Source organism: Notolepis coatsorum (assembly GCF_963971535.1).
Source record: "Notolepis coatsorum genome assembly, chromosome: 14".
Taxonomy (NCBI): Eukaryota; Metazoa; Chordata; class Actinopteri; order Aulopiformes; family Paralepididae; genus Notolepis; species Notolepis coatsorum.
Genome location: NC_140178.1, coordinates 18852127 through 18880067, shown reverse-complemented (window position 1 = coordinate 18880067; position 27941 = coordinate 18852127). Strand labels below are relative to the sequence as shown.

The 27941-nt window shown below is 41.6% G+C and overlaps 1 protein-coding gene across 1 annotated transcript in view; it reads right to left on the bottom strand.

The window, feature by feature from the left end:
• The window catches only part of cfap221 (cilia and flagella associated protein 221), a gene marked incomplete at its 3' end in the record, with an annotated part of 70284 nt that overhangs the window by 40934 nt on the left and 1409 nt on the right, over positions 1-27941 (bottom strand). Inside the window, exons 4-11 of the mRNA XM_084329031.1 lie at positions 27788-27883; positions 25703-25803; positions 25282-25385; positions 21518-21677; positions 18141-18267; positions 16476-16605; positions 15467-15581; positions 14382-14469 (exon numbers count right to left, since the gene is read on the bottom strand). Coding sequence (XP_084185157.1) covers positions 14382-14469; positions 15467-15581; positions 16476-16605; positions 18141-18267; positions 21518-21677; positions 25282-25385; positions 25703-25803; positions 27788-27883 — 921 coding nt within the window. The remainder of the gene's footprint in view (positions 1-14381; positions 14470-15466; positions 15582-16475; positions 16606-18140; positions 18268-21517; positions 21678-25281; positions 25386-25702; positions 25804-27787; positions 27884-27941) is intronic.

The window sequence follows — 27941 nt, the reverse complement described above, 5'->3', positions numbered from 1 at the left end:
AGACAACACAACAACAACAGATACAAGACACAGCATGTAAAGACAACACAACAGACAGATACAAGACACAACATGTAAAGACAACACAACAACAGATACAAGACACAGCATGTAAAGACAACACAACAACAGACAGATACAAGACACAGCATGTAAAGACAACACAACAACAGACAGATACAAGACAGCATGTAAAGACAACACAACAACAACAGATACAAGACACAGCATGAAAAGACAACACAACAACAACAGATACAAGACACAGCATGTAAAGACAACACAACAACAACAGATACAAGACACAGCATGTAAAGACAACACAACAGACAGATACAAGACACAACATGTAAAGACAACACAACAACAGATACAAGACACAGCATGTAAAGACAACACAACAACAGACAGATACAAGACACAGCATGTAAAGACAACACAACAACAGATACAAGACACAGCATGTAAAGACAACACAACAACAGATACAAGACACAACATGTAAAGACAACACAACAACAGATACAAGACACAGCATGTAAAGACAACACAACAACAGATACAAGACACAGCATGTAAAGACAACACAACAACAACAGATACAAGACACAACATGTAAAGACAACACAACAACAGATACAAGACACAGCATGTAAAGACAACACAACAACAACAGATACAAGACACAACATGTAAAGACAACACAACAACAGATACAAGACACGGCATGTAAAGACAACACAACAACAGATACAAGACACAGCATGTAAAGACAACACAACAACAGATACAAGATACAGCATGTAAAGACAACACAACAACAACAGATACAAGACACAACATGTAAAGACAACACAACAACAGCTACAAGACACAGCATGTAAAGACAACACAACAACAACAGATACAAGACACAACATGTAAAGACAACACAACAACAGATACAAGATACAGCATGTAAAGACAACACAACAACAGATACAAGACACAACATGTAAAGACAACACAACAACAGACAGATACAAGACACAGCATGTAAAGACAACACAACAGACAGATACACGACACAACATGTAAAGACAACACAACAACAGATACAAGATACAGCATGTAAAGACAACACAACAACAGACAGATACAAGACACAACATGTAAAGACAACACAACAGACGGATACAAGACACAGCATGTAAAGACAACACAACAACAGATACAAGATACAGCATGTAAAGACAACACAACAACAGACAGATACAAGACACAGCATGTAAAGACAACACAACAACAGATACAAGACACATCATGTAAAGACAACACAACAACAGACAGATACAAGACACAGCATGTAAAGACAACACAACAACAGATACAAGACACAGCATGTAAAGACAACACAACAACAGATACAAGATACAGCATGTAAAGACAACACAACAACAGATACAAGACACAGCATGTAAAGACAACACAACAACAGACAGATACAAGACACAGCATGTAAAGACAACACAACAACAGATACAAGACACAGCATGTAAAGACAACACAACAACAGATACAAGATACAGCATGTAAAGACAACACAACAACAGATACAAGACACAGCATGTAAAGACAACACAACAACAGACAGATACAAGACACAGCATGTAAAGACAACACAACAACATACAGATACAAGACACAGCATGTAAAGACAACACAACAGACAGATACAAGACACAGCATGTAAAGACAACACAACAACAGACAGATACAAGACACAGCATGTAAAGACAACACAACAACAGACAGATACAAGATACAGCATGTAAAGACAACACAACAACAGACAGATACAAGACACAGCATGTAAAGACAACACAACAACAGACAGATACAAGACACAGCATGTAAAGACAACACAACAACAGACAGATACAAGACACAGCATGTAAAGACTACACAACAACAGACAGATACAAGACACAGCATGTAAAGACAACACAACAACAGACAGATAAAAGACACATCATGTACAGACAACACAACAACAGATACAAGACACAGCATGTAAAGACAACACAACAACAGACAGATACAAGACACAGCATGTAAAAACAACACAACAACAGATAGATACAAGACACAGCATGTAAAGACAACACAACAATTTCCCAAAATCTTGGCGTGTTCCTTTAACACAATGTACGCCAGACCAGAATAAAGTCGGGTTAAGGCGAGACACTGCAGGTGAATAGGCAAATATACTTTTTTTGTTGATTTTGAGATTTTGTTATATTTTGCTTCCTAAACATGTCTTCTATGAAACTAGTGACAATAAAACGTCAATAACACACATTTAGTTGTTTATTTTACTTCATTTAGCCTTATTGCGTCCATAAATGTGCGCATATTTAATGGAGAAGTGCCTCATTTGCATATATAAACATACATTTCAGAAAACTTGCAATATATTTTTTCTTAGTTTATATGTACATAACAAACTGGGAAAGTTTCATAGTGATATCTATTCAAATATCTTTTGCCTATTACTGTTTGTAGCCTGTGTGTAGTTCTGTTCAGTTCAATAAAATCATTATTATTATTATTCAGTTATCAGGCATGTGTTTAGGTTGTCTATTACTAATGGTTTGATTAGGTTTTGTGTTTGTAAATATCTGTTTAAAAAAAAAAGTATGGCATTTTACAATACAGAACTTTGAAGGCGTTTTCCCAAAAATGAGTTTTAAGAGTTTGTCCTCATACTGAGCCAGAAATCTCCACTGCAGTAGCACTCACATACACCAAACCTTCCAGTTCTATTCATATCTATGTTCTGAAGGTATTTACAGAAGGGTTTGTTGATATCGCATTCATACCCTGATTTATATCACATTTCATTCCTAAAAACATGGCGAAATATGGAATTTTACCATAAAAATTGACTGAATGGAGTATTTTCTGATTTATGGAGTGATAAAAAGAGATATCCAAAATCCCCTCTGTAATAACCTTTGTCTCTAATATGTCAACAAAATGAAACTATAATTTTGAAAATGGCTTTATCCAATGTTCAGATTTCTGTCCTGGAATTATATGCAAAATAGTGCATATTTAAGTAGATAATGCCTAATTTGCATATTTAAACATATAATTTCAGAAAACTTGTAATACAAAACAGTCTTGTCTTAATATAAGTAATCAACTGGGGAAGTTTCATTGTGATATCTATTAGTTAATTATTTTACCCTATTCACCTGTAGTGTCTCCCCTTAACTCGCCGACGCTTGAGTGCCAAACCCGAGAAGTCGGGTTTTCATCGTTATTTTCGTTTATTTATTCGATATTTCCATTCATTATCCATCCAGGGAGCCTGGTGTTATCATTGGGAATGGGTCTGAGATTGCAAAAGTCCAATACCGCCGCCTGGTAGGTTGCGGCCGGTATTGCACATCCTTTGAAACTCTGTGTATTCGGGTGTGCGTCGATTATATTAGGTCCGGGCGGACTTTTCCTTGTCGGGCATGATGAGTGGTTATAACGCATGGATTTATAAGAATCAAACACTCCCGATTCATGTTCTTTGGTGGATTATGTTGGCGACACGATCGACATCAATACTTGGAATGGCGATCAGATAATTGGAATATTATTTTTGGGGTACATCCTAGTCAAGGTAAGGGCTATATGGTATCAATCTTGCGTTGATCCAATAATTCCTTCATTGTGATCAGAGCGTATGTGTGTAATGTACTGTGTAACGTATTCCGTTGGTGACGATCAAAGCATAAAAATACGACCCCCCCTTCATGCATTCATAATGAAACATAATACCTATAATCTAGATTTGAGAATAGTAGCTAGTCCAGGCAAGAAACGACAACGCTTTTAGTAGAATACACGCAGGGCCGCCTGGGAGAAATGCGAGGCCCTGTGCGAGATTTAAACGTGAGGCCCCTCCCCCCCCCCCAGTCAACATATTCTTAAATAATAGCGCTGCCCGAGGCTGGGCATGATACAGTCAACATATAGCAAGAGAGAGCTCCCGTTCTACAGTCAATATACAGTGTACAGAGAGAGAGAGAGAGAGAGAGAGAGAGAGAGAGACACATTGGAAAGAAATTGAAATGCTAATTGGCCCTAAACAGAGAGTACACAGTGGCAGAATACCTGAGCACTGTGACTGAAGATCCTTGACTAGGTACAGACTCAGCGAGCACAGCCTAGCCATCGAGAAAGGCCGCCATAGGCAGACTGTGTGTGTTAGAAAGAGAGAGAGAGAGAGAGAGAGAGAGAGAGAGAGAGCATGTGTGTTTGTGTGTTAGAGAGAGAGAGCATGTGTGTGTGTCTTGTGTGTGTGTGTTAGAGAGAGAGCATGTATGAGAGAGAGATAAGCAAAGATGAGCCCCTAAAGGATATTCAACTTTTAATGGAAGAACAAAACAGAAGGAAAAGATAACTTCACAAAGGCAACATGAATATACATAGATCCAAAAGGACAAAGATCAACACTTAAATCCAAAGAGAAGAGGGTCTATACCAGAGAAAACAAAGTAGCAAGGAGCCAAGGGCCGACATCAGCTAAATAGGCTAACTGCAAATAGAGTAGCCAGGTACTGACACCAGGCCACACACAGCTTTGGCCAACGCTACCCAAGCTACACAAACGACCAAGACAATTCACACATAGCACATGTCGTATCTCCAAATGTTGTGAAGTAACATATGTTTTGCCTGGAAAAAAACATCGTTATTAACAAAACATTCAGGAGGGGAAGGAAGGAAGAGTGGGGTAATGTCCAATGGACATCTTACCTGCACCAAGGAACGCAGGGCGAAAGGCCGCAACACAGGTCTCCACGTTGACGAAAGGCCTCTCGCTGGCGGGACAAAAAGAAGCTATGGCCGGCGCCTTGTCATGGTGCAGGCCCGACTACATCTTCTGTCAAAGATGATGTCGTAGTCAGAGTGCCAGGGCCCCCTGCTATTCTCATGGCTAATGTTAATGGTCGTAGCACAAGCTAACAGCTAACTCTAGGCTAACTGATAGCATCAAACTAACGTTCCCAGCCGAGCGCAGCCGGCAGCTAACGTCGTAGCTAAACAGCTAACTGGCTAACAGTTAGCTCAACCCGGCTATCGCTAACCATTAGCTAACGCAGAAGCAAGCTATGCGGCTACCACTAAAAAACTGTACAGCGTGAGAAAAGCAATACAGGCCAACACTTCAGACAGCCGCTGTGTTTTCCTCTTCTCATACGAAGAGAGAAGGGAAAAAGAAGGCAATACACGTCCCACTACAGAGTGGTGTTTACCATAGCGGTGCCGGCAACAAGTCCAGGCCACACACCGTTAGCTACTAGTACTACAACAGCTAGTCGGCCCGGTTGACTCCCGAGAGAGAGAGAGAGAGAGAGAGAGATATCCACGGCGGGAATAGAATAGTGATTAAAAACTCACTAAACGTCCAAGAGGATGGAGACAACCGCGTGGAGTTGACGAAGTTCATCTGCCGAACGACCATCCTCTTCATCTTGGCATAACAATGCTGCACGCGCTGTCTCTAGGTTAGCTAACGCTAGTTAGCCTTTAGCTAAGCTAGCTACTAGCCGACATCATCATGGCTATATCCCGACTGAACCACACGTTATCACTCAATATTATAACGTAGCTAAAGCTAACTAGCTGTCCCTGTCTTTAGCCGGGATGGCTAGCCTGACTGAACTGTCTAACATGCAACAACTTTCATCTTCAGTCCATCTGCCGAACGATGTCCTCTTCATCTTGGCTGGCATAACCTCCAATGCTGCACGCGCGAAATAGTCAGACGCTAGTGATGGGTCGGTCATGAGCGACTCGTTCATAAGAGCCGATTCATTGCCGTGAGCGTGAGTCGAATCGCTCACGTCTGGCAATGAGTCGGTTCACGCGCCCCCCCCCCCCCCCCCCGCACGCACACAGACACACACAATGAACTCAACAGACGCTACCTTACCTGTAACCCCTCCCCTCATTGAAACCAATTCTGCTGCCTGCAGAGCATCAGAGCTGCCTGCAGAGCCTCAGAGCCAGGAACAAGTCAGACACATTCTACAAACGTGTCTAATGTGAAATATATAAGCATATAAGCAAAACTAGATTTTAGGTCTGTGATGAAAAAGGGCCTCGCGGGAAGGGGGGCCTCGCAAAAAAGAAAAGAAAAAAGAAAAGAAAAAAAAAGAAAAAAGATATATATATTTTTTTTTGCGAGGCCCCCCTTCCCGCGAGGCCCTGTGCGACCGCACTGCTCGCACACCCCCTGAGGCGGCCCTGAATACATGCAGCCTTTAGGGAATTACCCTAGACCACTCTAAAACTATACTTATATTCACCACGGTATAAAACGGGAATGTATGGATGAAAGAATTATTTATTTTTCACAAATTGAACGATAGATACTCGATCTCAAATGGGCCATAGTATTATATCCATAGCTATAATATATAATATAGTTTTAGCCCTGCAAACACCGCCACGTATTCCTATACTTTAAAGCGTTGGCCTTTTAACCAACCGTCTGGTGCTGATTGAGTAAATGATGGGGCATTCATTTAAAATTGTCAACAAATTGGATAGAACTTCTCAAGCAAACTTTTTGAATAGAATAGAATTGAACTCAGAGTGTAAAAGCCGGATTACAAAAGGGATGTTAGTTGAAGAAAATCAACTTCCTGAGTTGACTGAATTAAAAGTGAACTGACCCCAAACCAGGAGCTTTTTATTTACCTGTCCGACTTCACGAAGTATCCGCTTGGTGGAGAGTTTTGGTGGTCCACTGGCGAACTCATCCTCCATATTCACAATACCCTCCTTTTCCTAGACCAATAAAACATGCTGTTAGGAAGGAAGGAAGGAAGGAAGGAAGGAAGGAAGGAAGGAAGGAAGGAAGGAAGGAAGGAAGGAAGGAAGGAAGGAAGGAAGGAAGGAAGGAAGGAAGGAAGGAAGGAAGGAAGGAAGGAAGGAAGATAGCTAGCTAGAGGGTTAGACCCTAAAGGACATGAAGGACATACAGTATAAGATAAGAGACAAAGGGTTAGATCCTCCCATTATAAAATGTTGTCATAAAACATGTTTCTCATAAAACATCACTGTGTAAATATAAAGCTGTAAACATGGTGGAAAGTAGAGAGAGTGTGTGTGTGTGTGTGTGTGTGTATGTGTGTATGTGTGTGTGTGTGTGTACTATAATCAGTGCACGTGGACCAGAGTAGGAGCAGGAGGAAGTCCTGCTAAGTGTCCGTGAGAGTTCTGTCAACTGTTCCCTTTAGGGATGCTTGATATTGACTTTTTTACCGAAACCGATATACCGATATTGTCCAACTCTTCATTTCCGATACCGATATCAACCGATACAGATATATGCAGGGTTTCCCCCCCCAAAAAACTGAATAATTTCAGGTAATTAACATTACATATCTCTTGTCGTGGAATTAACACAACATTATGCATACTTTTGACAATAAAAAAAATCTGAATGTGTTCTTACTTGCTTGCCTGGGTAAATAAAGGTTAAATACATTTTAAAAAATAAAAATAATTTGAAAACCGATACCGATAATTTCCGATATCACATTTTAATGCCAATATCAGCCGATAATATCGGACATCCCTAGTTCCCTTTTTCAGAGAAAACACACACTCATATTTCACTAGTGAAGGAATCTATGTTTTTCAATGTGTATATAATGTCGGTGGGTGACAGCATCTGCTATTAGATATTAGTTGTAAGAGGACAGTAGCAGTCACTATGTCTGGCTCCAGTGGGGCTGCAGACAAGGGCCTGTTATCAGCTGAGCTCTCGAGCGAGCCAAGGTCATTGTATGCAGTCGGCGCTGGGCTCTCACATGGTGGTATGGTCACATCGTTTAGTAATATCGGCATCGCCGTTGCTATAGTGATTTGGGTCAAGGGTGCCGTTGCCATAGTACAGGGGTGGCCAACCCGCGGCTCTTTGCCCGTCAATGTGCGGCTCTTCCATCCATACTTTTTTTTTTTTTTTTTTTTTTTTTATGTCACTCATTCCATAAGGACGTAGAATAAACATTAAATGTTTTAATGGTCCATTTGCATGTTCTTGGTATCTGAATCTAGGGATATATATGGATCAGTGTCAGAAATAGTGTGTCTGTTACTAGGCTTGAGAAAATTGTAATGAGCCAAAGGAGAATATCAATTCTATTTAAAATTTTTTTTATCTTTGACTGTGAATAACACCATGCTAAAATTCACCAGACCTGAAAAATCTAAGCAAATGAATAAAGGGAAGATGATTAAACAGAAGGTTTTGTAGATACAGTACTGAATTCTGCCATCTTTTTTATAATGTAAATTTCTCCACCATTTTTCATCATATTGCAACACCGTTTTTTGCAAGACGTTCACAGAAAGGTAGAGAAACTAACTGCGTTCTGTTTTATGGCAATAATGTTCAGGTTTGTGGGAGATAATCCGAAAAAATAAGAGAAATTAAAAAGTAAATCCAGAAGTCAGATGATTGACAGGGGCTGGTGTGAGCTGGGTAGGGTAGTTTTTCGAAATTTGAAAGCCCTGAGTCTCTTCCTTCAAAAGACTACACTCACTTTTGGCTGTGCCACTTCCTCCTGTCAATATGCGTCGGTTTCCGACTCAATGCCCTGAGATTTCTATAATCTTATATTTCACTAATAACAGTTAAAATAATTGGTAAACAAACGTAATGCTGAAAATATACACTTTTACTGTATATCTCGGGCTTAAGAGGTTAACCCTGTGAGGCCCAAATTAAAAAGAAATTAGCAACTTCAGAGGCCAGAGGGTGGGACATATAAACACATTTACTATAAAATAGCATTGTGAGGCTTATAAATGGCCTTTTTCAGTGTTTACCATTGTTTCTTAGCTATGTGGACTTATATTAATAGGATATATGTCTCTAATTCTCATATTGGCGCATTCTTCCAATTCTCCTCTCACAATATTCACCCTCACTGAACTGAGTCATCTGAAAATGTGCATATCTGTGATGTCAGAGATTTCTCAGCTGCATAATAATGTGGCAGTTGATGTGGCAGTTGGCACCAGGCCACACAGTGGTTGGCGCCCAGCCTCAAAAACGGCTTAAGATCTTGAGGTAGAAAAATGCGGTTTTTAGTACTTGATTAGAAATACAAAACAATGCATTTTTTTTTGAAAAAAACCTAGGTGTTCCATAGACTCACAGGAATTGTGTAAAAGTGCCCAAATAGTGAAAGAAATAGTAAAATAGTTCCCCTTTAACATTTTTTAAATAAACATTATTTTTTTAAATGGCTAAAAGTGATTTTGTAATTTTGCAACCGTGGGTCTCACAGGGTACTTTTAACCCTGTGAGGCCCAAATAAAAAAGACATTAGCAACTTCAGAGGCCAGAGGGTGAGACCTATAAACACATGAAGGGCGCCGTGACTGAAAAAAAAGGTTGAGAAACGCTGGTATATGGTGTGGCTCTTTGTGGTACCACAGTCATTTTTGTGGCTCTTAGTCTCTGACTGGTTGGCCACCCCTGCCATAGTAACAGTCACGAGAGAGAGTTCGACATCGTGAGACTTGAAGACGTAAGCTGTGGGGTCTTCAGGGCCCTCATTCATCAAGTTTTCTTAGAAACTGTTCTATTTCCACACGTAAGCACAGAATTTAGAATGTGTGCACGCACAAAAAAAACGGGATTTATCACACGTGCGTACACAGGTCCTACGCACACCTGTCATGATAAATATCACCTTGCTTCTACGCTGAGGCTCGTGCACACTTTCACGTATTTGCATACCAAAACCGCCCCGATTAACCATATACGGTAATGGAACACCCCCATGAAATGTGGAAAAATAGACTAAACCGAGGGAAGCGTGTTATGAGACAGGCTGACAGACGTGTACACGTACGGTGATGTCGGATATGATATCTATTAACCATTGCTGCCTGGGCAGCGCAAACACTAATAAAGACTGTGCTGGAATATGACTGCCTTTTTCCGTTTTGTTTGATTAATACCCAGGGATTAAAGTTCTCCTCAATTTTATTCCAAATCGCGACGGATTTTCCGTCAATTTTCTACCTGCTGCATATGATTTCTAGAGGCATACAATCTATTTTGATGTCAGTATTGGGTAGCCTATATAAACAATAATACGAGAGCATATACAAGAACAATGAATCTCACTGCCATGTATGATGTAGCCTGCCTATGTGATCAATACATGAACTTGAATTCCATCATGTTTGTGTGCGGGAGCTCACAAGGCTGTTGTCACAATGGGTGGTACAGTAATAACAGTCTACACAATATCACGATGGACCATGCCATGTAGCCTATGTTCTATTATGACATGATCTGTGACGACAAATGTTCTAGAATGTTTGATTATGACATCATACTCTGACAGCATGCCTATGATCAATAAAAAGGCAACCTTGAATCCCATCATCATATTTACATAGTCTGTCCACTATCTTTATTACTTTGTTATTCCCCCCCCCCCCCATCTATGTAAAGCGACCTTGCATGGGTCTCTTGAAAGGCGCTATGTAAAATGAAGCTATTATTATTATTATTATTATTATTATTATTATTATTATTATTATTATTATTATTATTATTATTATTATTATTATTGTTATTATTATTATCATGTCTGTGTGCTGAGCTCAGTGACGTTTCAACGGAGCGAGGTAATCTATTCTAATCAACAAATTGAAGTAGAAAGCATTCCGTTGTGGCCAATCTTATTTGGAAACATGACACAAAATAATAGTATGTCGCTTTTTATTTGAAACAATATTTAATGGCGTTTGGAGGTGGGTGTTCTGCTTCTGCCCCCCGTGCCAAACAAGCAAGCCAACCTCTTGTTCCCGCATGAGAGGTTGGTTATAACCTGGTTATAATTACACTACTGTCGCTATTTTACAATGAACTATAATGAATTACGGGTCATACAGAAGTTGAACACGCCAGTGTTGGAAGTAATGCACGGAAGCTTATTTCCGCGTTGAAACTAGAGCTGCCGCGATTACCGCATTACCGCGGTATCGCTGTTACATCACGGCCACCGCAGAGTAGGCTGAATACCGCGTCACCGCTGTTTTTTATAATAATAATAATAAATTACCCGCCTCTCGTTGGGCTTGCGGCTCTGCAGATATACCCTACTCATCTATCGAGGTTCCAAGCGACCCTATTGGGTACCAGAAAAGTCACGTGAAACATTGCAGACCACTGATTGGTCAGAAGAGAGACGCGTCACACGTTGTAGCGTCACCACCAATCGGCAAGCGCGTATTAGGTTTTTACTTCCTGAATGTCAGATCATCACAACACGGCTAATAACGTTAGCTTTAACTCTCCGCCGGAGTGGACTACGATCGCTCCTAAGGAGTACTAAACGAGACATAATGATTTTACTGTCTGCAACGAATGTTATAATAAAAGCCCTTCGTTCTATACACTTGTCTGATTGAAAACTTTATTAACAGACCGCAGAATGGGACAACTCAGCACGCTCTGAGCAAAGAAAGGAACTGAGATATGAATAGAGTATTGCTTGCCTTGCTATTGTCCGGTAAATACGCTGATGTTATTGAACGTATAACTATATAATGTTAATGCCACAAAACGAATGCCTTTATTATAAAGTAGTAACTTTATAGTAATAATAATAAGAAAGGGTCGGGGGGGTTAGGGGTAACCACCCCTGCCCGCGTCACCGAGTGAACGGCGCACGACCAGAGGGTAAACTTCGAATCCGTGTTTCACTTTCAATAACTAATGCGTGCTTGCCGAATCCCAAACAATATTCATGCTGCAAAGTCATCCTCTAAAAATAGACATTTAGACTAGAGGCAGGCTATATGCTATAAAGAGTAGACTACTACCAAAAAAAAAATGCATTCAAACTTTTTTTTTAAATTTTTTGTGTGCATGCGGTAATAACCGCGGCGGTAGGAAATATTTTGCAAATTTGTGCGGTAAGGAAATAATCAATACCGCGGCAGCTCTAGTTGAAACTAATGCATGAACTGAGGAGCGCTTATGCCGTAGTAACGATATTCTACCACTGGGCGTCAGCTAAGCATGCTCAGAGCTGTGCGTAGATATAAGTACAAAGTCAAGCACAAGTTCCTTGTTGATAATTCCCACACTTTGCTTAGAAATGGTCGTACGCACGGCTTAAGCACATATCTGTGCGTACGTCAGGTTGATAAATGAGGGCCCAGGAGACTAAGCAGATTGACACACGACGCAGATACTTTGATCCATCCTCACCCTCGCTGGAGGGGAAGTGACACATCATCGCTAGCTTCGGCTAACAGGGAATGGTTGTTGGCTACGACGAGGCCCAGAACCATTTGACTAATAGCATAAGAGACGGTGGAGAAGAATGAATTAAGACTGTTCATTACAGAGTTGGTTACATCTGGTACGGAGCTATGTTTATGAATATAAACATGAGGATCTAAGGAAAGAGATCACGTTGCAGTGTCGTTTCTTCTGACCACGGATGTACTAACAGGGGTTGATACAGTGTGAGACAGCTAATGAGATATCCAAGTAAAATGACACAACGTGGAGGCCAGTCACGGAACAGCAGGTGACGAGTGAGAGAAATGATTAAAGGCTAGAAACACTGTTATCTAACACTAGTAATGTGACCCTGGCTGAACTTACACAATTCCTTGGCAGCATTCAATACAAATCAATCATGGACAGGCAACAGCGTTTATTTCGTTTTTTCATTTTCTTATTTTTGGGCGGAGATGTGTTAAAAATCACGGAGTGGATCCAATACAACTGAATAATGCTACAATATTAGGTAGGGAGAGTAGCAATGTTTCTCAACAACTGACAGGAACTCAAAATGTTGCCCATTTAGAATGTTTATTTTACACAAAGTCATGAAATACCACAATTTTGGTAATAATAATAATAATAATAAATTGGATTTGAAGAGAGAAGCGCCTTTCTCAGACTCAAGGACACTGTACAAGGAGAGAGAAGCTATATAAAAGAAAGGGTAGATAAAAATATATAGTAACAACAAGTTACAACAACAAGTGAGATAAAAAAGGTGCTGTCCAATTGGATGAAGTGGTAACAAGAAAGTTAACAAAATACTAAAACTAAAAACAGAAAACAAAAACAATGGGATCTGTGGCTTAAAAGAAAAGAGTCAGGGGGTGGGCTACTTGGGAGAAGGGCCGTGTTGCGTGAAGGCAAGTGTGAACAGGTGTGTTTTTAGGTGGGTTTTAAAGAGGTTGATGGTGTCAGAGCCTCGGATGGAGGGGGAGAGGGAGTTCCAAAGCCTGGGGGCAGCTACAGCGAAAGCTCGGTCTCCCAGTGTGGAACGCCTGGTGCGGGGGATGGTGAGGAGGTCGGAGTTGGAGGAGCGGAGGCCTCGTGCTGGAGTGTAGGGGTGGAGTAGGTTGGTCAGGTAGGAAGGGGCCAACCCGTGCAGGGATTTGTAGGTGAGGAGGAGGATCTTGTAGGGGATTCGGTAGTTGATGGGGAGCCAGTGGAGTTTTTGCAGGGTGGGGGTGATGTGCTGCCAGGGTTTGGTGCACGTGAAGACCCTCGCAGAGTTTTGGACGTACTGTAAGCGATCCAGAACCTTCTTGGAGGCACCAAGAAGGATTCCGTTACGTTGGTACTACTGTGTTGATCTACAGCACTGGAGTAATACAGTAATAATAAAATAATAATAATTCATTACATTTATATAGCGCTTTTCTAGACACTCAAAACGCTCTCCACAATGTAGGGTGGAAATTGCCTCCTTCACCACCACTGGTAGCAACCAACCGTGGGCTACGCAGGCTGAATGGCTGCCATACACTGGCACCAGGCACACATCAAATGGCTGCTTTTGTTTCCCCATTCTAAACACTCACGTGGACCTGCCTGTGTCTCCCTGGCACCGCTGCCTACGTTATAATTGCAATGACGATCGAATCCCGACATGTGGCAGTATGGCCTACCTTTTGAACTGGGTCTCTAAGGTGTCTCTCAGTGCCTCACTACCTCCGGCTGCAGGAATCCCTTCCCCCTCAAAGTGAAGTCAGCACACAGCCATCTGTCGGAGATTTGCACGCCTGAAACCTATTGTTTCCCGTATTATAGCCAGACCCAATGCACATGAGTAATGGCAATGGCGATGGAACCACATGGATTATTAATTTTGGAGTACCTTCTGACTAAGGTAAGGTCTATTTTAAGTCTATACAAGTATTATCAAAAGAGCCATTCTGAAACAGCAAGCGGTACTGGAACTAGGAACCTGGGTCCCAAAAACAAACTTTTCCCATTCCTACAGTTCTATATAAAAAGGAGAGCCACTTGGAACAGATCTTACCATGTATTCATAATGAGTTCTTTCCCTCTCCAGTAATATGAGACTCCTGGCGTCCTCTGACATGGCATCCTGGCTCAGGTGAACCTGCCTGAATCAGAGACGGAAGGCTTTTTGGAAAATGCACTGAATCGTCTGACTTAAAAGAACACGCCAACATTTGGGGAAATTAGCTTATCGTCTTCTCCAGAGAGAGACAAGAAGATAGATGCCAGTTTCCTCTCTGTGCGTTCAGTAGAAAGCTATCTGGCTGCATGTTAGCCTAGCTTAGCACAATGAATGGAAGCGGACAGTGCCGGTTAGCCTGCCCTAGGCATTGTCCAACATTGTCCGCTTCCATTCATTGCATCTCTCTACTGGTCTCTCTCTGGAGAAGACGATAAGCAAATTTCCCCAAATGTTGGCATGTTCCTTTAAGGCTGGAAACAAAGGTGAACATGAGATCACAGATTTGGAGCTGGTGTTTGGACAATCCCACTATTTTAAGTTAGCAAGCTGGTGAACACTATAGTGCTTTGTTCTTACAAACCTGACAAATGTAGTTTTGCCACTGTCTGTCAGTATACTATAGACTTTACACTTTGAGAACTGAGGATGGGAATAACCCCACGGTATGATACTAACACCATACTTGAGTCACAATATGATATTATTGCGATATTATTGCGATATATTGCAATTGATTACCTTTTTTCAACTGCAAATTATGTCCCCAGCAGAAAACTTTGTTATCTGCAATACAAATATATCATCTGTTTTATCTAATAAGATCAAGTTTTTAGTCTGTTCACTTCAACAGTTTTTAATTGCAGCAAATTTGTATTTTATTTAACTTCTTTTTTATTTGAATTTTTTATATTTGGCGTCAGTGTACTGTATGAATACAATATTGTCACGCAAAATATCACGATTCTATGATGTATAGATTTTTTTCCCACCCCTAGTGAGCACCAATGCAACACACAAACACAAGAACTTATCGCTGGTGGTCAGAGTCGCCGTGAAATCAATTCAAGAAGTATATTTTCTTCAAGATTCTTTTCACATTGAATTGTTTACGAATAACGTGCGGTAATAATGTACGGTACCATCTGAGATGGTTGGCTTTCTCCTCCTGGACTTCTTGTCGGACCTCGTTTATGAAGAACGCTTCTTTCATCCGTCTGTTCCTCAGAGCCGCTATATTATTGCCACAGGACATGGCTGTTGACAAAGGAAAATGTTTCCAACCTTTACATACAGTACCCATGGGATCAACGAATGCTAACACGGTCGAGCAATTATACAACCATAGCCTTCTACTGCCCGGTACTGAGCAGCATGGATGGAGCAGCTGATGAGCAGTTGATGGGTTAAGTGCCTTGCTCTTACCCTTGACACCAGTTGTTGAGGGAAATCATCACTAATTTCCCTCGCCCAGATCAATCAATCAACAGAGATACACTGATCTCTCCACACACAAGCACACATGAACACACACACATGAACACACCACACATCCTCACTTGCACTCTCTCACACACCCCACACACAAATATACTACAAAAAGGTCACTTTAAAAAGCATAACTGTATATTTGTATGTAACTATGTATATATATATTACTCATTGCCTTTATTTCTTAAGCTTAGCGTTGTATTTTACTCTTATTACTTTTGATCATGTCTATTGTATTTTATTATCTATTCTATTTTATTAGTTTGATAATGCACAATCAAGGCGGGCATGGCCACCTTCATTTCACTACTCTGTACTGTATGTATGTGACAAATAAAACTCTCGAATCTTGAGATAATGCTGAACTACGTTTTCCCATTTTAGAAATGTCAAAATGCATTTATCTATTCAAAGTTTAATTTTTTTCTGTCTGAAATTAACACGAGACATTCTATACAATTTGTGACAAAGAAGTTGGACAAATCTCTGGGGGAAAAGTATCTTAGTTCTTAGAGATAGCCTCCTTCACCTTCCCTTTTCTGTTAAAATCCGCCGCACTGTGGAACAACATAAACAATGAAAAAGTGGTACCACTCTATCCCCTAGTGAGTCGATGGTAAAAGGAACGAGTATGTCTATTGAGTTGTCCAACTTCAGTACCTTCTCTCAGGTCCTTGGAGCTGAGTTTGTCTGTGTCTTTATGAAGCAGCATTTTGGCCACTCCAGCGGGGGTGCAGGCGTCCAGCGGTGGCTTCAGACGGGGCTGGCCCACAGCAGCGACTCTCTGATCCTTCATAAATGGTAAATGGCTGCATTTATATTATAGCACTTTTATCCAAAGCGCTTTACAATTTGTTCCTCACATTTTACCCATCCACTCACACATTCACACACCGATGGCGGAGGCAACCATGCATGCAAGGAGCCAACCTGCTCATCGGGAGCAATTAGGGGTTAAGTGTCTTGCTCAAGGACACTTAATAATAATAATAATAATAATAATAATAATAATAATAATAATAATAATAATAATAATAATAATAATAATAATAATAGTAGATTGGATTTAGAGAGAGAAGCGTTTTTCTCAGACTCAAGGACAGTTTACAAAAAAAGAGAAGCTATATAAAAGAAAGGGTAAGAATATGAATATATATAGTGTTGCGGGGGATGGTGAGGAGGTCGGAGTTGGAGGAGCGGAGACCTCGTGCTGGAGTGTAGGGGTGGAGTAGGTTGGTCAGGTAGGAAGGGGCCAACCCGTGCAGGGATTTGTAGGTGAGGAGGAGGATCTTGTAGGGATTCGGTAGTTGATGGGGAGCCAGTGGAGTTTTTGCAGGGTGGGGGTGATGTGCTGCCAGGGTTTGGTGCGCGTGAGGACCCTCGCAGCTGAATTTTGGACGTACTGTAAACGATCCAGAACCTTCTTGGAGGCACCAAGAAGGATTCCGTTATAGTCAAGGCGGGAAGTGACGAAGGCATGAATAAGTGTTTCCGCTGAGGTGTCGGAGAGTGAGGGGCGAAGGCGGGAAATGGTTCAGAGATGGAAAAAGGCGGACCTGGTGACAGACTTGACGTGTGGGTGAAATGAGAGGGTTGAGTCCAGTATTATGCAGACATGCTGCCCGGGAGGAGCGAGAATCAAACCGGGAACCTCCGGATTACCAGACAACTGCTCTACCTCTTGAGCCCTTCATAGCCTGGAGGACGCACACTGTACATTTTTTTTTTTTTTTTTTTTTTTAACTATACTTCAGTTAAAGGCACACGCCAATATGGGAAAGGCACTTACGGTCTTCTCCAGAGTCAGACAAGAAGATAGATAGCAATTTTCTCTCTGTGCGTTCACTTTCGACTGAGAGAAAATTCAATCTATCTTCTTGTCTGACTCTGGAGAAGATTGCAAGTGTATTTCCCATAATGTTGGCATGTTCCTGGAGTGTAGGGGTGGAGTAGGTCGGTCAAGTAGGAAGGAGCCAACCCGTGCAGGGATTTGTAGGTGAGGAGGAGGATCTTGTAGGTAGGGGATTCCAATTGATCTGAAATCACTGTAACTCATTATGATTTATAGATCATAGCTGGCTCAATAATGCGTTCCATAATGAAAATGAAAAATCATAAAATAAAAAATAAAAAAACGTTTTCATTGATATTTTCTCAAATAGAACCGGATTCACCGGGTTCTGTGAGGAGGAAAACGACATGCATACCATCACAGCACTCACGTGATCTCGGCTGGATCTATCTGTTGAGTGGTCAATAAAATATAAATCATATACATTCATCACTTGAACAGTAAATAACCACAGCATATAACAGATACTGCACCTTGGACATGTCAGCTTTCTTGGGAGGTCTGCGTACGGTTTTCCTCTGAGGAGGCGCTGGGCGGGTGGGGGGCGAAGGCCCTCTGTACTCCACCACATCCCCTGTACCCCACTCTCTGTCCAGCTGACTGTGACACAAAAACAAACGTACCTCCAGAGTGAAACGGGGCGGTTACTGCATACACAGGACTGAAAATAAATCCAGGTTCTTTGCACTCATACTGTAATTACCACAAAGTATCATATCACTAATATCACATAGATATTATCGGCCTACCGATATTATCGGCCGATATCGGCATAAAAATGTGATATCGGAAAATATCGGTATCGGTTTTCAAAGAAAATAATAATAATAATTATAATTTAAATTTATTTTACATTTCTATAACCTTTATTTACCCAGGCAAGCAAGTAAGAACAAATTCTGATTTAATTTATTGTCAAAAGTATGCATAATGTTGTGTTAATTCCACAACAAGAGATATGTAATGTTAATTACCTGAAATTATTCCATTTTTTGGGGGGGGAAACCCAGCATATATCGGTATCAATTGATATCGGTATCGAAAATTAAGAGTTGGACAATATCGGTATATCGGTAAAAAAGCCAATATCGAGCATCCCTAATATCGTATAATATATATTATATTTATCACTATCGCCAAGTTGTTTTTCATGGTAACCTGTAGTGACCTGACAGACGTTACCAAACTACAACTTGCTGATGATTCTGACATCCGAGGGAATAACCTGTTTTAAATGACATGTCATAAACTGGGAAATGGCTGATCCCATTCAAGTCAACTGAACGTTTCCACACTTGGCATCCCTGTGCAACACAGTGACGTGATGACCCTTCCTACTTTTATAGTTTCCTTGAGAGACACAAGACGGATAACTTCAAATTAGGCTACTTCAAAATAAAGGTCTTTGCTCGTAAAACTTGCTTTATCAACTATGGCGTGGTCATTATTCGACTTGCAAATAATAAATTAAGTTCGAATCATCCCTTTCATTATCTAGTTTTTCCATCCCGGTGCCGCGGGTCAAGTCTATGGCTCAGAGCTCATTTTTCTACACCGGGATCTCAATGTGGAACAGCCTTCCACTTACAGTAGGATAAAACTGTCAGGATCTAGAGGAATATTTAAAGGTCAGGTTCGCTCATATCTCTGGGGTAAAGTGGCTGGATAGCTCTCAGGTCATACTTGGATTTATCTTTTTTTTCTTCTTTTTTTTAACAACGTTTTTCATTCAAAGATTACATTCACATTTATATATTGCATACAGATGTTGGATTGTTGTTTTAATGATGGTATAAGAAATGCGCTATTTTATGGTATTTGGTCAGGATGTTCTCCCCCCTTTTTCTGTGATGTTTCTCCCATCCCAATTTCCTCTCGTGCCAATTCTCCCTCCCCTGTCCTGATCATTGCTCGCATGTGCCCCCCACTGGCTGGTCGTAGGGAGAATAGAAGCCCATCACATGTCCCCTCCGATACATGTGGAGGCAGCCGGTCACTTCTTTTTCACCTGCCAGCGCGGACTCTCATTGGCGAGGAGTAACGTGTAGGAGGCTCACACTGCCCCCGCCATTTTCCTGTCTTTGCTGTGCAAGCGCCCCCTGACCGACCTGTAGGAGTCGCTGTTTACAACGACCAGACTACCACCCTTCGACTTCCCTCCCGCTAACTCTGCCAATTGAGTCAGTGTGACGGCCGGCCCAAGCCAGAGGCAACGCCGACAGCCGGATTCGAGACCCGTGTCTCTTGCTTTGGTGACGAGCGCAATGTCCGCTGCGCCACCCAGCTGCTGCACAGAGCTATATTCATGAATTATTAACCCCCGGCGGAGATAAAGCGCTGCTGGAGTGGAGAGAGAGGTCCAGCAGCTGAATGATGGATAGCACTGTTTTTCACACGGGAACTGGACTAGACATGCTCTTTGCTTTTTTTCTAATTCTGAGCCGAAAACAAGAGCAACGTTTGCTTAGTTAGTGTTTAGTTCACATGGTTGTGAGTGAGTGAGCGAGTAGTTTTAAGAGAGAGAGAGAGGGACTTCCAAGTGGACCTTATAATTGTGTGTATGCACCACTACTTCAATAACAGATGGTTACAAGAGGGCATGGTGTGTAATGTGAGCAGTACAGATATGTAAGGGTGTGCAGTGCGTTCTTGACATTAGTTAACGTTCCCAGAGGAGCACAGTAGAATAGTTTTAGAGTTTGATTTTACCATCAGTCAAATACAGAACATATGCAGGATGGATGTATGGTGGGGGACTGTGTACTAGGTCTAAACCTGAACCATTACCTGAGAGCCAGGTTAGGATGCATGGTGGGGGACTGTGTACTAGGCAGTGTTGTAGTCGAGTCACTAAATCCCGAGTCGAGTCCGAGTCCAAGTCCGAGTTGAGTCTCCATTACCCTAGTCAGAGTCTGAGTGCAAGTCATCAAGGTTGAGTCCATTCCACTCTGGCAGTCAAAGAGCCGACATAGAAATAAAAAAAGGTCTACTGTACATTAAACATAAATGACACAGCGGTCACCATTTCAAAGGGAGTTTATTTACTTTGTGACATAATAGCCAAACAAATGCACTAGCCATCAATATCTTATGCCAAATGATTAGGGCCTATTACAAAAATAATTATTGCATTTAGCAATTAACAAGTCCTCGTCTGCACCTTCCGAGTCCGAATGCAGTCAATGCTTGAGTCCAAGTCCAAGTCTGAGTCATCATTGCTCAAGTCCAAGTCGAGTCACGAGTCCTGGACTCGAGTACTACAACACTGGTACTAGGTACTAGCAAACGCCTGTGCACACCAGCAACTAGGACAGAGAGACTTCGGCTCAGCTTCTTCCCCCAGGCCATCAGAGTCTTGAACACTGAACTCTCCACACACAAGCACACATGAGCACGCACACAACACACATACTGTATACGCTCACACACTAACGGACACTTTAGCACGAACATGCACACGCACACACTCAACGGTAACTTTACACAATGAAAAGGCCAAAAAAAAAAACGGGAGTGGTTCTTGTATAGTAAATAGATGGATATAGCAAGCTAGCATGAGGATATATAGTATAACTGTATATTGTATAGTATTGTATAGTAGTGTACATAAGACCCAGTGCCTCATCCGTAGCTATCACTGTATTGCAGGACCTTAGCATGTCTTTACCATGCTTTTTGTAAACGTTATGTACATTATACCTGTTATGTCTCATTCTATGTCTTATTCTTATTTGTATTACTTGTATTATTGCACAATCGCTGCGGGCATGACCACCCGCATTTCACTGTATGCTTGTATGCCGTGACAAATAAAACTCTCGACTTGACTTGACTAAATCTCAACCACTACCTGAGAGCCAGGTTAGCCGCAGAGCTCCCGGTGATGGTGCAGATGTGGGACTGTGAGTTGAACTGTGAGATGACCAGCTGGATGGTGACGTGACAGGTCTCAAAGTGACGGGGACTGAAGGTCACGGTGATCTCCACCTCGTCATTGGCTGGGATCAACCCTGCGGGACGACAAAGACATATGGTGCAGTACAGACATATGGTGTAATTATATTGTTATATTGTTTACACTGCCTTTTAAAATTCCTTCTCCACTGTACTATAATTCTATGACCTGTATCATGTCTTCCACTACCTGTACCTCCCCTCCCCATGCTGCTATGATGCCTGAATATCCCCAAGGGGATCAATAAAGGAATATCTTATCTTATAAAGTAGAAAAACACCCTTTTGTCTCCAAAGGCCCCTCGGAAGGCTTGACTAACGCTTGGTGCTGCCACCACTGGTGGTCAATAAAACACATTACTATCACTGTGTTTAGAATAGCTTGAAATACGTTACCTATGTGCAGATATGAATTCAATATAATTTAGGTATGCAGCACCGAGCGTTCGTCGAGCTTCCCCAGAAAACCACAGCAGAAGGCACCATTACCCGGAAATTAACATCTCGGCTGGAGAATTTGGAAGGAGAGAAAGGGGTAATGTTGTGTTTTCACCCCACCAGCCTTTGTCGAGACTTCGAGACCTTCGAAAACACAATGCAAACTTGCAATAATTAATTAACGAGTTTCGACTTAACCCTCAGAATCCACTGCGGTTCGTTATAGAGCTTTGTTATTGAATGTAATGCATATAAAGCCTGTGCCAATAGAGCTAAGTCTGCTCCTGTGCTCTGGCCCTCTTTTGGCGGGCAAAATATTACTAGTCTGGGGTGAGTTTTGGCTAATATTGACTAGCAACAAAATACAACAAAAAGATAAAATAATCACGATAGAGCGCTGGCTGCTTAGTGTCAACAGTGGTATCTGTTTTCTGATGAGGAAACATGCTCTCAGCTTCAATATGATTTACACAAACGCAAAACAAACACCGGCCGGACATATTTGAGAGAAAACAGCTCATAGTGAATTCGTCTGACGGGTCACTGCAAGTAATTTTATTTTGGATCTGTTTTTTTATCCCAAGAGGCTAAAGCCTTCCTTGAGACCAGCTAAGGCACAGTCAATGTAATCAATGCATCAGAAAACGAATAAAATGTTTATACATTAGTATCCCTCCGTTTTTTATTTAAAAAAAAATTATTTAGTATTTTGCTTTAGGAATGATGTGAATTCATATGTATCCGCCTGAATGCATCTTTTTTCTTTTCTATTTATAAAAGAAAAGAGACGGAGGGATTAAAGGAAGAGGGCACGATTTGTGCTGGGAGTGTGAGAGCAAGAGTATCTTTTGTTGACTTATTTGTCTGTATGTCTGTGTGTGTGTTTTGTTTGTGTTATATATTTTATTTTGAACACATATGGAAAAATCACCAAATTATCTGTCATTGTCTTTTCTTGTTTTATATTTTATAATTGTTGATTATACTCTGATGTGATTTTCAAAAAGAAATTTCAATAAAAAGAGTATTAAAAAAAAGAAAACAAATGTAATGTATGCTTAACTCATTCAGCGCCAGCTATTATCCTCATCCTGTAGTCACTGGGCCACACTAAAAGATAGACATTTTCACTGTACGTCACAATGTTTGCAGAGCTATATCTATATTCTATATTATAGCGATGATACTATGGCTCATTTGACAGTCACTATCTCTCGTCCAACATGTAAAAAAGAGTTAATATTTTCATGTATACGTTTGCGTGTTATCCCGTGGTGAATATTGTATAGTTTCAGAGTGATCCGGGCTAATTCCTGGAAGATGCGTTATGGAGCGCTATGTGAATTTTGCTAAAGGCGTTTGCGTTGCTCGCCTGGACACGTTACTATTTCCAAATCAAAGGTACCGTACTTTTCGGACTATAAGCCGCGGCTTTTTCCCCCATTTTTCGACCCTGCGGCTTATATAACGGTGCGGCTTATATGTGACTCGACGTGACCAAACCCGAAAATGTAAAAATCTAAATATTGCTTTTTTGACTGCATTGAAATGTTATTTATCTGTTCCCTTATTTGCTAAACTTAATACAACTTGTAAATGAGTTAATTCTTGTTATTTGTCCGACAGTATTGTGTCCCAATGCTAATTACATATGGTAATTAAACATTAAAACACCTGCGGCTTATAGTCCAGTGCGGCTTATATATGTACACATCATTCAATTTAGCTGCTGCGGCTTATAGTCAGGTGCGGCTTATAGTGCGAAAAGTACGGTATATAATAGGTATTATGTTTCATCATGAGTGCAACAAAGAGGGGGGGGGTCATTTTTTTATGCTCTGATCGTCAGCAACGGCATACGTTTTGAATACTAGTACATACGTTGATCGTTGCAATCGATGTGAAATCATTGTTGGATCAAAGTAGGATTGATGTCATATAGTCCTTACCTTTACTAGGAGGTATCCCAAAAAGAATATTCCAATTGTCTGTTCGCGATTTCCAGTATTAATGTCCATCGGGTCCCTGACATGAAATGGCACAATATATGCATGAAGTATGCTGAACACGTTACAAGGTGCTCGGATGAAGCGTGAAATAAGGTTTCAAAGGGTGGGCGATACTGCCACCTAGCAGGATTCAGCCGGCATTGCACTCTCGGGGTCTCAGAATGAGTTCCAATGATAACACCGAGGTCCGTAAGAGTGTATAGGATATTAAAATCGAAAAAAAGGAAAATGTTATTGGCACTCAACGGTTGGCGAGCAAACACGTATATACGTTAACACATTGACCGCCAGCAGCAGGGGGCGCTGATACCCCATTCATCGCCAGGTCTTTGTTCAATAGATATAGTTTTAGACTGTGACATTTGCAAGTGCTTAAAATATATCTTATATTATATCTATGGGTCTAATAACGCCGTCGAGTCTCAGTGACTCAGTCTCAGTATGGTTTGGGTGTTTTTCAGTAATTCCAGGAAAAAGACGAGAAAAAGGCATTTTACTGTAATCCAGTTATCACGTTGAAATTTTCCGGCTGATTATCTAATCATCCTGAAATCAACGCTAGATTATCATTATTATGTCTCCTCGTCCATACATGAACTGACCGACGTAGCGGGGCGCTCGCCCCCCCCACCGCAGCCAACGGTAAACAGCCATACACGGTCCACACAGATAGTGATCGGGGTAGAAATAAATGTCAGATCAACGATCACATTTATATATAATGTTCTTACCTTGTATCTGATGTAATGCAAAAGAGATAATCCAAATATCTAATCGCAATTCCAAATAATGCTTGTGGAGGTCTGTACCACACTACCGACCGTTTCACAATGACGGGCGGGCGGAGTTACTGTTCAATGCCATTGTAGTATAGAACTGGCTTGCCTGAGTATTTAAACCCCGCCCGCCCGGCTCAGATCGGCTCCTAAAACACAACAGCCCATTTTCAATGAGATGCAATAGCTCCGCCTGGCAGTAGAGGGCGGTGTTGACCGTCTGCCAGCTCAAACAGGCTCTGAAGGGTATACCAGAGGCTGCAGCTATGAATTATGAATAGATATAGCGAATAAGCTAAATAACGATCCCAAAAACGAGTTAACTCGTGTCTGGCGCTCAACGCATGGCGGGCAATAACAAGTTAACTTGTTTTTGGCGCAGATTGTGTTAATGGCACAGAAAGTGTTAATGTACTGTATGTTTTTTTCCACTGTACCTGCGAGAGGCTGGATGGAGAAGGCTGGATGAGGCTGGATGACGTACACAGCAAACTCAAAGTCCACAGGACAGCTGCAGCTCAGAGGGATGGTGTGGATCACACTGGGGGGGGGGGGGGGGGGGGGGGGGGGTACCAAGCAGGAATCCACCGATATGAACATTTCGGTCGATAGCGATAACAACACGTTTCTTTTGTTATGGCCGATATAACCGATATTTACCATCATCAATACGATTTAGTCGTTATCATACAGTTCGGTAAGATGGACGATAATTATTGATAATGTGATTTTGCATTATGTGAACAACAGATATTGGGATATATATCGATATCGTAAAAAGAAATCCCTGATGATGATCGTGACGTGAAAGTCTTTCACATTGCCACACAGCCCTGAGAGTTCCATGTTGTGACCTACCTCTGGCCCAGGGCTGTAGGTGGAAGGTCCACATGGGAGGGCATGTGGAGGTTACCGACGATCGGGTAGGCATGGACCGGGACCACCAAATTGTCCTCTCCCTGGGAACGGGGAGAGAGAGAGAGGGAGAGTGAGAGAGAGAGAGAGAAAATAGAAACAGAGACAGACGGAGAGAGCAAGACTGACCAAGAGAACACCATAAGTCGTGACATCCTATTGCTCTCAAAGTCTTGTACTCGTCCTAAGTCTTATACTGTACTTCTCTGCAAAAAAAAGTGTTTTGCCGTTTCACAATAGAGCCCTACTGGCTGACCGAGGGAATCTAAGGATTTGTGTTTATATCTGCATATATTCTTGTTTTTCACATGACCATAAACACAGGAAAACCCCTGTTGAAACAGAACACGTGTATTACACAGAGATACACCAATACAATATGTTGCTCTAACGAACTGAACATACAAGCACTGGATCCATTACTTGGTCTTAGATCATTAGTTTGCAGTCCAACAAAAACATTTATGAGATTATAATCTGTTTGTATCCATTACAGATCTAATGCTTCTATGTGACAGGAAATGCAGAAAATTACACGTGTTGCTTTGATTTCTGACATGTTACAGATGGCTCTCTCTTGGTATGGGATACCCTTTTCTAACCTGCATAGACCACCGCAACACTTCCGGTATTCTGAAATCATGGCAGAGAGAGCGGGGGGAGAAAATGAATGAATGTGGATGAGAGGCTTGACATTAAGTGGTTGTAGCTACGGCTGTGGGGGTGCTGGAGATATGATCCAATAGACTATCGTCACTTTTCCAAACCTTCTACCGAACTATGCATGCGCAGATTGCCCACGGAGTCTAGGTTTATCAATCTGCACATGCGTAGTTCGGGAGCAGGTGCGAAAAAGTGACTATAGCTCGTCCGAGAAAGTGCCGGTCGACTTGGGATTGGTCTCTCCGTGTTCAGGAGACTCAGGCGTATAAAAGTCTATTGGATCAAGTCTCCAGCACCCACACAGCCTGCAAACACTTAATGTCAAGGCTCTCATCCACATTCATTCATTTTCTCCCCCCGCTCTCTCCTCCATGAGCTCAATGTAACGCGGAAGTGCAGTGGTCTATCGCTAGCAAAGTTTGTCTAAAGAGGAGTCTGTTCACTCGGTCACCATCTTGATAACAGGGACTAACAAGAATAACAAGGCCGTCTCTTTGAATGGGGAGTCATCCATATCTAAGAATCTGTCATGGTACGTATTATTGTTTTTCTTTCACAAGTCACTGGTAAATGACAGGATGGTTACTTTGAACAAATTTTTTTTGTTTCCACTTACACTAGCTCCTACTTAGTAGTTAGTTACCATGGCAACCACTCACTGTGCGATTCCCAGCCTTTGCCGGCAGAGATCGTGATTAATTTGAAACATCTTTAAAACTCATTTCACCCCAAAACGCAGTAAGATATAATTTTACCCAACAATAAAAGCACATCACATGTAATTATTCTCTCTGAATATGTTTGTCCAATGTTTTGTGTTATGGATTTCCCCATTCAAAACTCTGTCTCTTCATCATAGACTGTCTCTCGTCTCTAGTATACAGAGCAGTCAGTGTCTCCCATGGAGATTTCTGAAGCCATTGGGACCAGGGGGGAATTCAACTTCCAATTTGGGCAACGGAGTGGCCTTTTTTTTTTTTTTTTTTTTTTTTTTTTTTTTTTTTTTTTTTAAATCCCTGGGTCTGGCTGGCGAGAAGTAAACAATAATCTTCCTCCCCTCCATGGAGGAAGAGGAGGTCCTAAGGCCAGGCTGAGCCCTGTATGTGCTCCACAGTGGAGCTGCTCTGTAGCCAACAGTAGAAACCCTATGGTTGTACCGGGCAGCAGCTCCCCTGTGTAAACGTGTCACTGTATGAGTAAAAGGAACAAATATGCCAAACAATAATATTCCCTTTGAGTAGCTGCCTGTCGCAGTATAAAAGTGCCTCTTATTTGGACAAGTAATGTCATGATACAATGTCCTGTATTGTGTGTAGCAGTGATTAATAAGGCCAGATAGGAACAGAACTCGGTCCCGATTCCAACCTGGCAGTGGACCCGGACACAGTCGTAGAAGTAGCGCCATTCGTCGGCGCAGAACTGCACCCTCACTGTGTAGGCGAGGCCCGGAAGCAGGCGGTACTGGAGAGGTGAGAGACGACAACACAACCACACTCAATAAGTCAAGGCATAATGTTCT